This window comes from Antechinus flavipes, chromosome 1 (genome assembly GCF_016432865.1).
Source record: "Antechinus flavipes isolate AdamAnt ecotype Samford, QLD, Australia chromosome 1, AdamAnt_v2, whole genome shotgun sequence".
Taxonomy (NCBI): Eukaryota; Metazoa; Chordata; class Mammalia; order Dasyuromorphia; family Dasyuridae; genus Antechinus; species Antechinus flavipes.
Genome location: NC_067398.1, coordinates 627,395,461 through 627,414,558, shown reverse-complemented (window position 1 = coordinate 627,414,558; position 19,098 = coordinate 627,395,461). Strand labels below are relative to the sequence as shown.

Below are 19,098 nucleotides of genomic sequence, written 5' to 3'. Positions count from 1 at the left end.
AGGGATGGGCATTCTGTCCAAAATAGCTTTAGCAAAGCAAAGCAACTTTAGCATAGAAATCTTGTAGACTCAGAAATATCCAAGAATGTCTTGGAAGTAAAGAAGTTCTCAGCAGTTCTCAAAGGCATTAAAGAAAATACACTGGCAAGGAGAGTTTTTATACATCTGGATACTCTAAACCTAAATATCTACCTATCTATCTGACCAATTGTTCTTTGTGATTATACTTGCTAAATGCTTGCTGAATTAAGTTTATTTTTTAGTGTGAAGTGAGATCCTTGAAAAAGAAAGGTAAATTTCACTTGATTCAAGAAAGGCTGATACCTAGTTGCTATGAGTAACCAAAAATGGGTACTGATCAAATGAACTCCTGGACAAGTAGCTGAAGAATGTAAGTACTAAAAGAGCAGTAATGAATTGAACCAGCTATACCCAGCGAAAGAACTTTGGGAGATGACTATGAACTACTACATAAAATTCCCAATCCCTCTATTTTTGTCTGCCTGCATTTTTTTATTTCCTTCACAGGCTAATTGTACACTATTTCAAAGTCAGATTCTTTTTGTATAGCAAAATAACTGTATGGACATGTATACATATATTGTACTTAACTTATATTTTAACATATTTAACATGTATTGGTCAACCTGCCATTTGGGGAAGTAGGTAGGGGAAAGGAGGGAAAGTTGGAACAAAAGGTTTTGCAATTGTCAATGCTGAAAAATTACCCATGAATATATCTTGTAAATAAAAAGCTATAAAAACAAATAAACATACAAACAAAACTCTCTGAGAGTCCCATCCTTTGTTTGTGGAATCTCAGGAAGAGGTAGAATATGGAAGTAATCCCAGAGATTATATTACTTATGGTTAGTAAATTTTGGGGGCTAGTGGGAATGCCTGGTGTTACACCATAATAAAATCAGATACATAGTTCACACACAAAAAGAAAGAAATCAATAGAAGAGCCCTTTGCCATATTTATTTCTTTTTCATCACTAATTTTTGTTAAAAAAAAAAAAAAAATTCAACCCAAGACAAATAAAATTGTAAAGAAAAAAACAAAACAAAACAAGCCATCAACTATATGTTAACTTCTGACAAAAAGCTTGTCAAGAATTTTCTCTAAAAATAAATGAATAGTTGAACTCAAAATGCTGAAATTGACTGTGAAAAATAACTTAAAACAATTTGAATAATTCTAGTGGGCAAAAGAGGAACAAAAGGGAAGCAGGCCATTATTAAATACACAGAAGACATTTATAAACTGTTATAGTCATCTAAAAATGGAATGAATCACTTTGTGAGGTAGCAAATTCCAGTTATTAAATGCTCAAGTAGAGAAGAGATGATCAATAATCAATAATACTACAGATGAGATTCACAGATTGGACAAAAAGTTTGGACTAACTTATCTCTGTGATACCTGACAATCTAAGATCTTATAGTAATGTAAACTGCTTAAAATAGATACTCATAATTTATGTACCATTCTATAATAAAAGTTCTCACCTTTTTCATAAAACTTGCATCTTGCCTGGAAATTTTCTCTCTTTTTATCTTGAGGTCACCTACATCTGGTATGATCCTATGGAAACAAAGAATACATTATTTTAAAGAAACATTATCACATATTTAATTATATCAAAATGTCACATATGAAAAAACAGCAATGAAAATGTCTGAACTATTTTCAACATTCTTACAGCAATTTCCATTTTCAATTATATCTCTGTGTGTAATAATCGTATCTATAGTCAAGTTTCAGGGATCACAAAAGTATTATTAACTTAATCATAAAACCATTATAATCTTCAAAGTAAAATCAGACTTTGTTAAAGCAAAAAAACATATTTTGTATTTAAGCTAGTAACTATTCAAAGACATTATTTTGAAATATGAAACGTTTCTATCTTTACAGCCGTCTTAAAAACGCATTCACAACTAGAGAAGAAGCCTAATTAAAGTGTATATATAATATGCTGGAGTCAAGAAAACTCTAGGTTTAAATCTCAATTTTGACATACACTAGCAGTGACAGATGCATTAACTTATCTAAATCTCAGCTTTTCCATCTATAAAATGACAATAATATTGATAGTACCAACAACTCAGGATGTGATAAAACTCTAATAAGATAATGTTTGTAAAAACCAATGTAGGTAAAGACTTCTGCCTAATTTAAAACCATACAACTTTAAGTTATAATTACTATGAAGTAAATCCAATATTTCTTAATTAAATGAAAGACAGGTAATAGTTTCTGAGATCTGAAGGATCTACTGGGAGGGGATCTTCATCATTTTTTGTGCCCTGTGGCGATTCCTCAGACTGTTTTTAAGATGCACAAAATAAAATAAATATAATTACAATGGAAAGCAAAGATTAATGAAAATAAAGATGTAACTGTTTTCCTGTCCACATTCATCCCAAAAGGATAAATTTTGATTCTCTCTAAAGGAATCTCCATGGATTCTAAGTTAAAAATCCAGAGTCTTAGAATAATCTCTCCCACTTAATTATTTAATTTAAAATCATCTTTAAAATTTTAAACAACATAGAAAAATATTAATTAAATCAATTTTAAAATAAAATTGCCTGATTCCTCGAAGTTTTGCCCGATTGTCATGTCGATCAACTAGATTATGCAATATTTCAAGGACCAGCTGTCTCAGTTCATAGTCTTCCATTAGAGATGGAGATAGTAAAGGATCAAGAAATGGGGCAGGTAGTGCAGTAACAATCGTCTTAGCTTTGTATCCAGATGTTACCTGAGAATAATTAATATAAACATACACCATTATTACAAAATCTTTTGTCTTTTCCAAAACCCCTTTTAAAGTTTCAAATTATCTTTTCAAAGACACATAAATATACAGAACATCTTCTGAGGGAAAAATATATAAAAACCATAAAATCAGAATATACCAAATGAGAAAACATGGTTACTTAAAATTTTTTAAGTGACTTTACTATAATCAATAAATATAATGAACATTAATTTGCAAAAGATAAAAAGAGATGAAACTAAAGAAAAATAAGTGAAAATTGAGTTATGTGCAGCTCATCTCACTTATTTTAAAGCAAAAAATTAAAGATAACGACATCTTTCTCATTTTGAACACTGGTTTTCAAAACTATTATATTATATACAAGCTGACTGATTAATATTTCCATGCATCTATCTACTCTGAATGAAAAGTTTTTAAATATCAAAATTCTTAAAATGCAGTCAATAAAGTAGGTGTGTTACTAACAGAAAAAGAGAAAATGACTATTAGAAGCAATTCTTTATACTGGCATGGGCATAACACAAATGTAAATGATCAATGAATTTTTCTTCTGGTTGAAAGATTATATAGAATAAACTTTAAATTCCATGTACTTCTAATAATTTAGGTAAGAATACTTTGTTAAAAATGCAAAAATATATAGACCAGGGCTTGTTAGTGCATTTTTTTCTGATTCTGTCCTAAAAATGTATAAAAAGTGAATGCATTATCAACATTGTGCTCGCATTAGACTTTTACTCTCCATAGCTTCATTCTCAAAGAGAGTGAAATAGATGCCTACTTATAATATAGGCTAGCATATTACAAAATAAAGATTATTATGTTAAAAAGAAAAAAAGGTCTCCTTTCTGGTCAACTGATTTTTTAAATTCTTTGCCCATATTTTCACTTTGGTTTATTCATTAATTATTTAATGACTTAAGAAATCCGTTTTAAATTTGTATCCAGTCGTAAATTTGTAATCAGTTGAAATTTGTATTGTATATTCACCCAACATACAGATTATGATGTGAGAAAACAAGATGACACAGTGGATTAATTGCAAGACCAGAAATCAAGAAGACATATTCAAGTTCCCTCTCTTCTCTTACTATGTGACCCTGGAACAACACTTTTCATTTCTCTTATTCTCAGATAACTTTCTAATATTATAAATTATAGCCACTTACAAACTGTATTAGCAGGGGTAAATACTATAGTGATAAGTAAATCCTTGATATATTGCCTTTCTTCTCCCCCACTATCCTAAAAAATATATCAAAATTAAGGACATGGAAGATCTCATTTGATTACCTTTCAAATTTTATGCAGTTCTTATGACTCATAATATATTAATTCTTACAGTCATAAGAATAATCAATACACTGGACTAAAAAGGCACAATTCATAACTTTTCTCAACTTTATTCATTAGGCGTTCTATCCATTCTCTTTTTTTGGCCACCCTGAAAGTCCTACTACCTCCTCCTCCACAATGATTAGGGCAAAGTAGCTCCCTACTGCAGTAGGAGCAGTAGCAGCCCAATATCAAGGCTTCTCAAGCTTCCTCCGCTAAAGAGTTCCCATCCATTCCAAAATTTCTTGGCCATTTTCCCATGGCTTCTGGAGGATCCTAGTATTAAGTGACAGCTTATACATAGGAAGAAGAAAAGAGAAAATATCCAATACATTTAAAGGAATCAGATTAAGGAATTCTTTATTTCCAGAAGAATTAATGCAACAATGAATACCTAGGTGAAGAACAATAAATATTTATTAATTTAAAAGCATTTTCCTTTCATTGAAGAAATGTTTTACTAAAAAAAAAAAAAAAAAAAAAAAAAACAAAAACTGTGGTTCTTTATAGCTGAAAACCTTCTTTTTCAGGAATGTCAAATGACATGATTATCTACAATCTGTTTCTTGGTTTCTCATTTTTTTAAATCTGTTTTTAAATTATTTTCAAGTGAATTTAAATTCTAAACATGCCAAAATTAAATTCTCTAAAACATGCCAAAGAAATCCGACTCCTGAATTAACTATGCTGGTAAATTCCAAACATAAATTCACTTACCAATTTAAAATAACATGTATATTCTCTTTCAACTTGAAATATTATTTTTTAAAAAAGAACTTGATTTAAATATAAGAGAGAAATTGTCATTGTGTGTTTTAATAAACTCTGAATCAGGAATTCTAGATTGGCCTAGAATGGCCTCTAGAAGCTATATTAGTCTTGGAGGCCATTTTTTTTCCTGATTCTTCACCAAAGGAAAATAAGCAATGTCATCTTGGGCTAAGGCATCTAAACTTTTTGAAATCTGTATTTCTTTATCTGTAAACAGAGAGACTTGAATTAGCTCTTTAATACTACTTTGAGCTCCATCATTCTCTAATTTTTATAGGAAACTATAAGACTTGTAAAGTTCAAATATTTTCACTTAAATACCCTTTGACTATTTCCCTCCCAGTCCACTGCACATCTCATATGACTTACCATAAGTAAAGATCTCAGCAACATTATCTGAATCCGTCTGGTTCCCAACTCCCTAAAATTTAAAGTTCCCAGGTATTAAATTTAGTATTCAAGATTTGTATTACCCATTATTAATCACTTTACTAATGGCTTTGACGTGAAATATCCCATCTTTAAAAAGAGACATTTGCATATGCTTCTCAAGATCAAATCAAATGGAAAGACTGCTGGCTTTGCAGTTAGAGGACAGAGGTTCAAAGCATGGTTCTTCTACTAGTTGCCATTGTGACTTCAGGTAAGTAACTATCTCTCTAGCAATATCTATCCTCAGCAGTAAAATGGAAGCATTGCTCTTTGATATAATGATAAATATATAATATAATGATGTTAAACAAAATTTTTATTGTCATACAATGTCCATATGCATAATGTAACCTATTCGCTTATGAGTTCAACCTACAGAAATATATTTGCTCATGTACAGAGAAAGGCTTGACTCAAGATTTAAAAAGAAAAAAAAAAAATTGCTCCAAAGAAAAAAATCATTCAAATTCAAAAACAAAAACCAAAATCAACTTAAGTGATCCTAGCCAAGTAATTCAATCTCTCAGGGCCCCGTGCTCTTTGGACAATTAAGTCACAAAAAAGAAACTGATCTGTATTAACAGGGAGAACACAAAGACAATGATATAAAAACAGACCAAAAGTAACTATAACTGATTTTTAGGTACTCATTCTACATATCAACTAAGCAACATAACTGGTAGGCATTATAAAGATGACATATAGTTGTGACTAGAAATTGCTTTCTTTTTTTTCCTTCTTATTAGTTTTACTTAACTGTTTTACCTTTTTACAAGAAAATTCTTATGAAGCAAGAGTAATTTATAAATGTTTATTTTGTAAAATACAAAAAAAATTTAAAGTGTATAAACAGAAAGAAAAAGTTGATAAGCTGATTAAAAATTAAAAACTAATTTTAAAATAAAATTTTACAAAATTAATGTAGTCTGTTATACAAATATGAAAACTACTTTTCCTTTAGAAGGACATCAATCTAAAATTAAGTTCAAATTAGAAGTGTGAGAAAACAGAAAGTAACAAACCCGAGCTGACTGGTATCCAGAGTATGTGTGGTAGTTCCAAAAACGGGTACTTTTCCCATAATGAACATCATAATCTCTGATCTCTGATAATCTGGTAAATTACTTCCAAAAAACCCTATAAAATATTTTTAATTTAATAGAAAAGAATTTATAATTTCCCAAAGCATATAAAACTATAAATTATTAAAAATTTTCAACATTCCAAAATATTTTTGTACTACTATTTAAAGGATATATAAATCAAATGTTTTCTCAAATTCATTCATTCTTAATATACATGACTATTATAGCTGTCTATATAATCTTCTTCAAAATCACATTTAGACTAGTCAACTGAATTCAATTCAAATGAATATTAAAGTGCTTTATATATAAAAAGGTATTTTCCTAGAAAGTTGAGATATTTTTAAAAAAGGTTTCATTTAATAAGAAATTAAAAGCTATACGTTGTGAATTTTGTACATAGTTTGTACTGACCTATGTGTATGCTATAGCCCCAGACTATAAACTACTTGAGGGCAGGGGATAGTTTGTCTCATCTTTCTCTGTACACACTTGGTGGTGAGCTCATCTTCCATGGCTTAAATATCATCTCTATGAAAATAATGCTTGTTTACTCTGTAAATGAGTACTAAATATGTGCTAGGCATGATACTAAGTGATGAAGGTACAATGAGAGGCAAAAATAGTCCTTATTCTTTGAGAACTCACTTCTAATAGGGAAAATGACTTGCAAATATCTTGTATACACATGAGTAAATCTCCAATTTATCCTATATATCTTGTTAGAATACAGTTATTTGCATTTTGTTTTCCATGACAGACTTTAAAATCTTTACACTATGAATTTTTTGAGAGCAAGGATTTTATTTTGCCTTTTTTCCTTGTATCTTACACATTTAGAATAGTACCTAGAATATAGTGGATACTTAATAAATGTTTACAGACTGCTTTAAGACCTCCAATGAACCCACAATTTCCTGAGACATCCTATTTTATTTTCAAATGACTATTAAAATGCTTTTAAATTTCTTTTCTTTGAAAATTTTATCTAGTATCTCCAGTACGAAAAACCAGGACTAAACTAATTCCCTATTCCAATCGAATGCCCTTTAAAATATCTGAAGATAGCTATTATATATATATGCTATCTATAATATATAATATATATAATAGCTATATATATATATATCCCTTTCCCCTTTGTGATTCTATATTTGTAGGAAATAACTGTAATTTACTGACATTTCCTAGAGCCATCAATTTTTATTATTATTAGATATCCATGAATCAAGGCTTACATTTCTGGTGGGTTCAAACAATGACAGAATCAAAATACCTATATTATTCTTAAAGTTAATTCAGCTTTTGGGAGATAATGTAAAGGAGAAAGTAAGAAAAAAAATAAAAGCTTAATAAATTTTTCTTCTTTTTTAATTAAATATTATAAGTGGTTTGCTATTTTGTATATATACATATACATATATAATCTGTGCATGCATAATATTTCAGAACTGGAATAAATAATCTAATATATCAACAAATGTTTAATAAACTATGCTACAGGAATACATAAGGCATTGTTATCATATACTGATAATTAGGAACTCAAGCTCATTCGATTGAAAAAAAAAAAAAAATCATGGCTCATATGTAGTCCCTAGCAAATTTACTCATTCTCCTAGCAATCTGGAAACAGCTTTTAAAAGTTCAGCCTTTCTAATAAAAATATGTCAAGTTTTATGCTCAAGTTAAAAACTTAATTGTAAAGTTTTTTTTGGAAAATAATATTTGAAAGTAAAGATCACTCACCTATTGTTTGAATAATAGCATTCTGGACAATCTTCTCATCATTATCTTTGGTGCTCGTGCTTACAGTGACACTGCCCATAGAGCCTCGTCTTTCACCAGCTTCAAATTCAACACTGAGACGCAAATGCTTCAGTAAGGTGTTAAATACTTCCAATACTGTAGGTCCTGTAAAGTAACATGTATAAGAATAGATGTTCTTTTCCAATATTAGAATCTTAATTAAAAATTAGAACATTTTGTTGGCAACACAAAAATGAGTTACTTCCTTTCCTTAAGAGACCTACATTTTGCTAGAAGAAGAGTTTTTATCTTTCTCTGTATCATGGACTCCTTAAGCAATGTGAATAAGTCTAGGGACAATCCTCTTGTCAGGAGAGTATTTTTAAAACATAAAATACATAGTATTACAAAGGAAACCAATTATTCTGAAACACAAAAACAAAAGTCATATTCATGGAATCCAGTGTGGTAAAGGAATGTATTATATTCACAGATGAGTAAATAAATACATAAATAAAATACACAATAATGATAAAATATCACAAACATTTATTAAGAGCACAGAGTTCTGCCAGATATTGTATTAAATGCTAGAAATGCAAAAAAATAGAAAGTTTCTCAATTGATCAAAGATGGACAGAAGCAGCTACACCCAAAGAAAGAACATTGGGAAATGAATATAAACTGCTTGCATTTTTGTTTTTCTTCCCGGGTTATTTATACCTTCTGAATCCAATTCTCCCTGTGCAACAAGAAAACTGTTCGGTTCTGCACACATATATTGTATCTAGGATATACTATAACCTATTCAACATGTAAAGGACTGCTTGCCATCTGGGGGAGGGGATGGAAGGAGGGAGGGGAAAAATCAGAACAGAAGTGAATGCAAAGGATAATGCTGTAAAAAATTACCCTGGCATGGGTTCTATCAATAAAAAGTTATTAAAAAAAAAAAAAAGAAAAAAGAAAAGAAAAGAAAAAGAAAGTTTCCTTCAAGTGCTTATAAGAGAGAGAAGCTGTTGGCAAATGAAGAAATAACTGGGATTTTGAACCCTCTGTAAATAGAAACTATGGCAGAAGCTTTTTTTCTCTGTCTTCCAGTCTTCAAATTAAGAAGACAAAAACAAACGAGGGTACTAAAGAGGTGTGAGTAGCAAAGCTGAAATAATATCCAGGATGATAAATTTCCTGGTCACAAGATTATTCTGGGGTGGAGGTGAGGAAATAGAGTAGGGGAGTAAAAAGGGGAGCTATGGTGAAGATGATAACAAAGTGGAACCAAAATGAACAGCTGATGGAATTTGATATGGGAATATATTTATTATATAAGAGGAGGAATCAAGAAATCCACTACTCAGGCATTTATTAAGTGCCTGTTTCAGTCAAGATACTATGACAAACATAGGATATACAAAGAAAAAAAATTAAAAGGCTTCAAACTCAAAAGTTTACATTCATAAGAAAAATAATGTGCACACATATAGATATACAAAAGACATAAAAAGTAAAATTTTTAAAAATTTGGGAGTGAGGGATTAATATCTAGTGGCACTTTGAAGGAGACTGGGGATTTTAAGATGCAAAGATAGAATAAATTCTCGGTTTGATGAATAGTCAGTAGAAATGTAGGTAAAGAACAGCATGATCAATTCAGGCTAGTAAGGTAAACCTAAGCCAGCATATCAAAGACTTTATTGGGAAAAATGGAAGTTTTCTCATATACGAAAACTATTTCTGTGCATTTGCATTCCTATCTCTTTTTTTGTTTCTTTGGTGAGAGTTGTCACTCTATATTCAAATTTTTCTGTTCTGACAATTTTCCTACTCTGCAAGCTATAAATTCTACTTTCCAAATTGTTTCTTTCAAATTATTCAGAAACATCCTGCTGTTTTCAAAGTTCTCATAGGAATATAGAGGGTCCTCTGCCTCATTATGTGTTTAATTTTCCTGTTTTGCAATATTTATTCACAGATACCTGAGCTTTTTTCTGATCTAGAAGTCATTTTCCCTTCTGTTATTAATATCTCCCTTGTTTTATCTGTTTATGTTAAAGGACTTTGAATTTTCTTTCTTCTTAGAGCTTTGACAATTTCAGTCCTTTTTTTCCATCCCCGCTCCCTTCCCCAAAAAAATACTCAATTTCTGACTCCTTCTTTGATGGAAGTTTCACTGAGCAATGGATTTCAAAGTTATTTCAACCTTTTTATACAATGAGCAATTTATGGTTCCCTAGCCTACTTCTCTGACCAACCAAAGAATAAGACAGCATTGGCCCCAGCTAGATGCTAGGATCTTTGCCTCAAGATTAATGGAGTTTCACATGTGTCCTCACCCACATCCCTCTTTTCTCTATTTTCTGGCTAAGCTTTCTTGGAACACAGAAGGTTACCTACCACTCCTGACTTTTAGCACAGTCTAAGTAAATTTCTGCAAATTGGATCTCTGCAGCACTGGGAAGATGGAATGGAGTAATTAGAATATCTTAGTTCTGTTGCAAGGGCATAGGTCAGCTTGTGCTGGACTGCTGAGGAACATGAAAGAAGACAGAGTCCTTTGTGAGTATGCGAGCTGTTACTGATTAGCCCTGCCTGTTCTTAGTTCATCAGTTTTTTACCCTGTTTGGTTCTTGGTGTTTTGACAAGCTGAAATTGTTTCTCTCTGAAACATAATTTCTACTTTAGAGTTTGAGAGGTTGTGAATATGGTTTAAAAAAAAAATCTAACCCTCCATATTGCTGGTCATGTGACCAAAAAGCTCCAACAATCCTTTTTTATCATTAGTCACTTAGTTTAGAAACAGGAAGGACATCTGTGACAATTATAATTTTTAATTTCCAAAGTCCCTTGATTTTAACGAATTCACATGCATAGTCCTTCCTCTTGCATTGATTCTTTACTTTCTGGTCTCACTTTTCATGTTAGGTCAAACTCTCCTTATGAGCCCTGAATTATTATGAGTTTCTTTCCCTATTAATGTTGTTTATATATGGGTAAATGCATTTAATACATGTGTTTGTGTGTCTGAGTATATGTGGGCATATATGCATGTAAGTTTAAGTATTTTATAAATATATTTATATATACACTTATCTCTGTTCTTAACTACATGGGACAGATGGAGCAGATAAAAGGAATAGAGTAAAAAGTACACAGCAGAGAACAAAAGAATAAACTACAAAGAAGCATAAAAAGAAGCATGAATATCATCTTTTCTGTTATTACTTATGTTTTCTTGAAATGGAAATTTATTGCTATGTATTTTGAATCCTCCCTGATGTTCCACTGGACACATGACAATGTTTTTAAAAAAAGAAAAAAGAAAAAGATTTTACTAAATATTTTTTTTGTTACTTACCTATAGATCCTTTAGCAGCAATGGCAACTGCTTCTAATAGAACCTGGATAATCCCTGCCCGAACACGTGGGGAATCTTTTTTTCGAGCATCAAGATGTCCTAGAGTCTCTTGGATCACATGGTGAGAATACTGTGCCTAATAAAAATGAAAAAATATTGGACAAGTAAAAGACAATTTTCTCTTTTATCCTATAAAAAATTACCATCAAGGGAATTTATTACAAATTTTTAATTTAAACACTTTTCTACTTATTATAATCTTCAAGAAATGGTAAAAATTTTAATTTATCACATGGAATATTGAAATTACACTCATATTAATTATATTTGGCTCTAAAATACAATTAAGTTTTGTGTCAACATTATTCAAATACTGTCTACCTTTCAAGAAAAGTGGATAATATATTAAACATAATTTAATACTATGGTTTGAGGAAATTAAAAGTACATATATTTAAGAATTCATATCATAAGAAAGGCTAAGGATAGCACATTAGAAACAGAGTCAGAAAGAGCTGGATAGAGTTCCCATTTCTAGCACGTATGCATTATGACCCTGAATGAATCATCTAATCTAAACTTCAGTTTCCTCAAAGGTAAAATGAGAATATTAACTGTAGTATCTATATCATAAGACTCAAATAAACATAAACCATTATATAAAGGTAAATTATGTTACATCACACAAAGCAGCCAATATAAAAAAAATTTAAAATGAATGTAAGACAAGAAGCTGCATGATACAGTGGAAAAGGCATAGTATTTGCAATCAGAGGAGAGGAATCTGAATCCCAGATCAGACATATTTACTATGGCTGCCTAGGTGAATGGCTGTCAACAAACTGTGAATGAAATCTGGATTGAGGTCAACAGCATAGGATTAAAGTATATATGTTCTTTAAAAGATAATTACTATAGTATTTAATCAACCAAATTAAGCTTAGGATGAGAGCTATCCAATAATATGTGATATGTATGGGAGTACCTTGGAGAAGGAGGGAGAAGAGAGGAAGGAATTGCTTTAATGTTTTACTTTTTCTGACACAGCCTTTTTCTAAGGCTCAATTCCAGAAATATTAAGCCCCTGCTGCTGAATAGAGAACTCTGCCAGAGCAAAGGGCATTAATAATGTTTGTTCCAAAGGAGCTTACACTTTTATCCAACTTTATCCTGACAAGTGTTTGTTAATTCTCCCAATCCTAACATAATAATGAAGACATTTGGCATTTATAAAGTCTTTAAGGTTTACAAAGACCTTTATCCTAAATTACTTCCTCGGATCCAGCTGGGTCAAGTATATAAGAAAATTATCATGCATCTTTTTGAATGATGGGACAAGGAAAGTCCACAAAGGCTAAGTGGCATACCCTGGAAAACAGGGTTAGTAAGTGACAGCAGCCAGCACACAAAGCTCAGCTGAGGCCCATCCATGATGACTTATGTAACTAGGGACTCTATTATGTGTGTCTATTATTTTAGTCAATAAGATTTTAGTATTCCCCAGTCACAGTCACCCTTCTCTTCAAAGAGAGAAGGAGGATGCATTCTTACATCTTTTCTTTAGGGCTAATATGTTTTTTTTTTTTTTTCTCCTTCCCCTCCCCCTCTATTATAGGGAACTGCTCTAAAGATGAGGAAAGGAAGGATACATTATGAAATATAAAAAAAAAAAAAAAGAAAAGAAAAGAAAAAAAAGAAATATAAGTGATGTAAAATGAAAGATATCAATAAGAATTCATTTAAAATGCTATGGAGTTACAAAAATGCTTATTTTATAAATCAGAAATGACTGGCATATGATTAACTTATATGGTAGTCTCTCTTTCCAAAAATGGGTTGAAAGTCTGATAAGTGACATGGAAAATAAAGCAAAAACTAGTAATCAACCAAATATAACAATAAATATCCTATACAGGGTATTCAGTGTAATTTTAACCTGCTTTGTGTGGAGTTTTCTTTGCTGAAGAAACAAATGAAATATATTCAGAACTAATGTTACTTAGCAATTATATTAAAGCAGCTTAAACCTTACCTGAATGGAATACATTATAATTTTGAAGCAGTGAACTGCAAATTCATTGGGATCCCACAGGTTATGATTATCTAAATGTCTATAAGCAAAAGAAAAATGCAGTTCAGCATGACAAAGTCTCACAAATGGCTTTGATGAAAAATATACAGCAGTTAAAGTACAATAAAGACTACATTTATTGACAATCAGCCTTAAAAAAAAAAAAAAAGGCAAGCAACGAAAGAAAACAAAGTCCATATCCCTTCTCTCTTGCCCCACCTCTATCTTCAAATTAAAAAATAGTGCACTTTAAAAAAAATAAACAAACAAACAAAAAAAAACCTAACTTACCAAAATAATTCACTTATGTGGAACACTGTAATCCCCAAAATGCTACAGAATGACACTACTCTATTGTAAAATTCAATATAAAATTTTTTTTCAAATAGCTACATAGCATAAGATATTCAAGAATAATGTTGTTATTCCCAATATAAATAATTTCTACATTTCATATGCATGTGTGGAAAATATGCGTACAAATATCATTTGAAAAATTTTTTTCCACTCTCTCTTCTTTGATTTTTCAAGTCCTTTTTAAGTTTTTTCAAGAACTCCTTTTCTACTTGGGACCATTTCATATTTCTTACTGAAAAATGAGTGACTTTATTTTAAGTTCCATTACTAACTTCCTCTAAATATGAACTCAGGTCTTCACTATCCCCATAATACTTATCTATGGTTGGATTTTTCTTTGCTTAAAAATTTTTGGTTGTTTTATTTTTTAGAAATTATTAGTGTAATCAAGTGCTAGTCCCAAGGTAATGGGGCATGATATCCCAAGTGTAAGGTCCTACTTTCTGAGGTCTGTGACAACTGACTCAGGAAACAGATACACAGAATTATTGGACTACCTGAAAGCCATAATCAAAAAAGGATCTAGATGTCATCTTTAAAAAAAAAAAAAAAAAAAAAAAAAAAAAAAAAAAAAACACCTATCCCTAATATCCTAGAAACAGAGAATAAAATTGAAAGAATCTACCAAAAACTTCCCTGAAAGAAATCCCCAAATGAAAATTCCCAGGAATGTTATAGACAAATTTCCGAACTTCCAGATCAAGGAGAAAATACTTCAAACAGCCAGAAACAATTCAAATAACAAGGAAACACCATAGAGATTACACAGGATTTAGCAGTTTCTTCATGAAAAAATCAAAAAGCTTAAAATATTTTCCAGAAGGCAAAGGAGCTAGAATTACTGCAAAGCATCACCTACCTAGCAAAATTGGTTATACTCTTTCAGTAGGAAAAAGTACATTCAATGAAAGTAGAGGATTTTTAAGCATTCCTAATAAAAAGACCAGAGATGAATAAAAAAAGTCTGATCTTCAAATATAAGACTCAAGAACATAAAAAGGTAACAGAAAAAGAGAAAAAATAAGGGATTCAATAAGGTTAAAATGTTTCCATTGCCACACAGGAAAATACAATTGTAACTCTTAAAAATCTTTATCACTATTATAGCAGTTAGAAATATACATAGACGATGTATACTAAGATTGACTAAGATGGGATGATATCCAAAATAAAATAAAATAAAAAGTGAGAAAGAGGACTCCAATGAGAAGTGAGGAAAGGGAGAAGTAGAATGACTTAAAGTATCTTAAATGAAGAGGTGCAAAAGCGCTATTAGAATAGAGAGGAAAATAGGGAGAGAAGGATGAAAAAAGGGAGAGAAGTATTTAGGCAATGCTTGAACCTTACTCTCATTGGAACTGGCTCAAATAGGAAATAAAATAAATGAAAAGTAGGGAATTTAAAAAAAAAAAAAAACTAGTTTACCTTATAGAAAAGTAGGAGAGAAAGGGAAAAAGAGTAAGTGAGGAGACTGGGACTGATGGAAGGGAAGGTAGATTAGAATAGGTAGTGGTCAGAAGCAAAACATGAGAGAGGGAAGGAAGAGAGGGAAAGAGACAGAGACAGAAACAAGGATAAACAGGGGGAAAATAGGATGGAGAGAAATATATATTAATCGTAACTGTTAATATAAAAGGGATAAATTCTTTTATAAAACAGATATAGATGGCAGAATAAATTCAAAACCAGAATACTATAATGTGTGGTATACAAGAAACATATATAAAGCACCCATACAAAGTAAATACTCTATTTCACTGAAGAACAAAAAATGGAGGGGGTAGTAACTGTGATTACAGACAAAGCAAAAGCAAAAGTAGGTTTATTTAAAAGAGATAAGGAAAAATACTGTTTGCCATGAAGTATTGTTACCCATTCCACATCGTGATTTTCCCCATTGTGTTTTCAATGACATGGCATAAGAAATCAAATGGGAATTTGGGGGGAGTTTTGTGAAAACCACAGAAGACATGTAAAGGCCAGTGAAAGAAAAAGTTTAGAAATCCATAAATATATAAAATATACATAGAATATTGCATAATATCAAACCAAATTTTACAACAAAGTACTAAAAATGCCCCATAAAAGAAAAAAAAAAATAGCCAACTACTCTAGTAAAGGGAGAGGCAAAAAATTTCACATGTATTTTTTCCAGATTGCAGGGGTGTCATGCCTCTAATCCACATGCTGCAGAAAGGATAAGTGTAATATCAAAACTACATATAGAGCCCGCAGATTGTATAGCACTCAAATTTTTAAAAGACAAGTTAACTGAGTTTTAGTAGGAAATAGAAAATAAAACCATATTGGGGGAAGGGGAGAAGAGAACTTCCAACTTTCCTTTCTGAAAGCTAGATAAATCCAACAAAAAATAAAGTTAAAAAGGTGAAAAGAATTTTAGAAAAGTTAGATGTGATAAACCTCTGAAGAAAACTGAATAGGAACAGAAAGGAATATATCTTTTTTCAATAATTTATTCCACTTATACAAAAATTGACTGTATTATAGCATAAAATAAAAATAATATAAAAGCTTCACAATCAAATAAGAAAAGCAGAATGTTAAAAGCACATTTTCAGATTATAATGCAATTAATAGATGTTCAATAAAGAACTGTGGAAAGACATTAAAAGTTAATTGGAAACTAAATAAGCTAATCCTAAAGAATTATAAGGTTAAAGAAAAAAACAAAGAAACACTCAATAATTTCATTAAAGAGAAGATAACATACCAAAATTTAAGAGGCAGCCAGAGAAGGAAAATTATATCTCTAAATACCTACATCAACTAAAATAGAGAAATAATAAATCACTGAATGGGGCATGCACTAAAAAAACTAGAAAAAGAACAAATTAAAAACCCTCAATTAAATGCCAAATTGGAAAGTCCAAAATTCAAAAGAGATTGATAAAACTCAAATTAAGACATTGAATAAAAACAAGAGCTGGTTTTATGGAAGGAAAAGAAAACAACACTAAAATAGCTAAGCCATTGGTTAATTTCATTTTTTGGGGGGGAAAAAAACCAGAACCAAATTACCAGTATCAAAAATGAAATGATTTTACTACCAATGAAGAGAAAATTAAAGTAATTAGGAGCTATTTTGCCCAGTTATATGTCAATAAATTGGGCAATATAAGTGTAATGGATTCAATATGTCATAGATTGGCATAAGAAATTAAATGGCACTTTGGGAGGAGTTTTGTAAATATCACAGATGTCATGTGAATGTTTACAAAAAGTACATGAATAAAAGGAAATAGAATACTTAGATAATCCCACTTTAGGAGAAAACAAAAACAAAACTAACTGAACAAGCCATCAATGAATTCTCCAAGAAAAAATTCTGCAGGGCCAAATGAATCCACAAGCAAACTCTACAAAATATTTAACAAATAATCGCAATACTATATAAATTATTTGGAAAAACTGATGAAAAAGCCCACTTTTTAAAATAATACAAACATTATACTGAAAAACTAAGAAAATGATACACCATTTTTTCTAATAAATACTGATACAAAAATATTAAATACAATATTAGGAAGGAGATTACAGCAACCTATCTCAAGGATCATATACAATGACAAGGTGATATTTATACCATGAAAACCGGGCTAGATCAATATTAAAAACTCTTAGCATGACTGACCATATGAAGGCCATATTAACAGAAATCATATGATTATGTCAAAAATGCAAAAAAAGATTCTGACAAAATACCACACCCCTTCCTATTTAAAAAAAAAGAGTAACAAAACAGAAGATTCTTAGAAGATGATGGAGTAGGTTGGAAAATTCCAAGACTACAGATCCCTTCCAACAAACAAGACAAAATAACAATTCAGGGTAGAAAGCAGAAGAACAGCAAAGAAAAATAGGGCAGAACAACAGTTGTCCTGGGACAACCAGAAAAAATCCAAAGGAAAATATTAGGACAGCGATACGGTCCCCTTGAAGTATAAATATCTCCACCCTAGTTCCTCTGAAAAAGCAAGTGGTGAGTCAAGGGGTAGCTCCACTGACATGTAGCCTGGGGCCCAGCCACAGGAATTTTCACCTCCAGATAGTGTGGCAAGTCTTGTGTCTGAGTTAGGGAAGACTCTGCTGATTAAGGATGACATGCACAGCTGTGCTGCTGAGATGTGGCCCTGGGTAGGAAGGAACCAGCATATTCTCTGTGAGTGCAGAAACAGTGAGGCAAGGAAGCCTCTGGCTACAGAAGAGGGAAGTTCTTGGTTTCAAGTTCCAGGCCAGAGAGCTGGAGGGCTAAAGGAGGAGATGAGTTAAGAGGCACCATACATCACACTCCAGAATCTACTAAAACTCAGTTATACTAACACCCTGCTATAATTTTTTTTAATTAAAAAAAAAAAAGGCAGAGGAGAAAGAACCCAAACATATATAAAGTTATTATAAGAATAGAGAACACTTGGGGTTCATCTTCAGAGGTTACTTAAGTGGGAAAAAAAAAATCCCTTCTTACCCCGAATAGTAATGTCAAATGGTTAACAGTCCAAAAAAAGTCTTAGAACTCAAAAAAGATTTTAAAAATCAGATGAAATAGACTGAAAAAAATTTTAAAAAAGAAACAACAAGATTATGAAAATAAAGTCAACTAATTAGAAAGAGATCGAGAACCTTAGAGAACAAAATGACTCCTTGAAAACTAAGATTGAGCAAAGTGAAGCCAACAAAATTATAAAAGACCAAGAAATAATAAAATGAAATGTAAAGAAAGAAAAAATAGAGAATGATAAGTTGTCTCATAAGAAAATCAACAAATCTTGAAGAACAAATCAAGAAAGATAACATAAGAATAATTGAATTATCTGAAAGCTATGATCAAAAGAAGAATTTTGATACAAGAAATAATTAAAGAAAATTGTCCTGAAGTGTTATAATGAGAGGAATGTAGAAAAAAAAAAATCCACCAATCATCACCTGAAAGAGATCCTATTATCCTTTGATCCAGCAGTGTTTCTACTGGGCTTATACCCCAAAGAGATACTAAAGAAGGGAAAGGGACCTGTATGTGCCAAAATGTTTGTGGCAGCCTTGTTTGTAGTGGCTAGAAGCTGGAAAATGAATGGATGCCCATCAATTGGAGAATGGTTGAGTAAATTGTGGTTTATAAACGTTATGGAATAT

At 31.1% G+C, this 19,098-nt stretch overlaps 1 protein-coding gene across 3 annotated transcripts in view; it reads right to left on the bottom strand.

The window, feature by feature from the left end:
- Positions 1-19,098, bottom strand: part of EFR3A (EFR3 homolog A) — a 150,162-nt gene that overhangs the window by 43,337 nt on the left and 87,727 nt on the right. For all 3 annotated transcript variants that reach the window (XM_051971101.1, XM_051971102.1, XM_051971103.1), the window contains 7 exons: positions 13,552-13,630; positions 11,520-11,655; positions 8,165-8,329; positions 6,353-6,467; positions 5,268-5,319; positions 2,599-2,771; positions 1,513-1,588 (listed from right to left, as the gene is read on the bottom strand). In XM_051971101.1, coding sequence (XP_051827061.1) covers positions 1,513-1,588; positions 2,599-2,771; positions 5,268-5,319; positions 6,353-6,467; positions 8,165-8,329; positions 11,520-11,655; positions 13,552-13,630 — 796 coding nt within the window. The remainder of the gene's footprint in view (positions 1-1,512; positions 1,589-2,598; positions 2,772-5,267; positions 5,320-6,352; positions 6,468-8,164; positions 8,330-11,519; positions 11,656-13,551; positions 13,631-19,098) is intronic.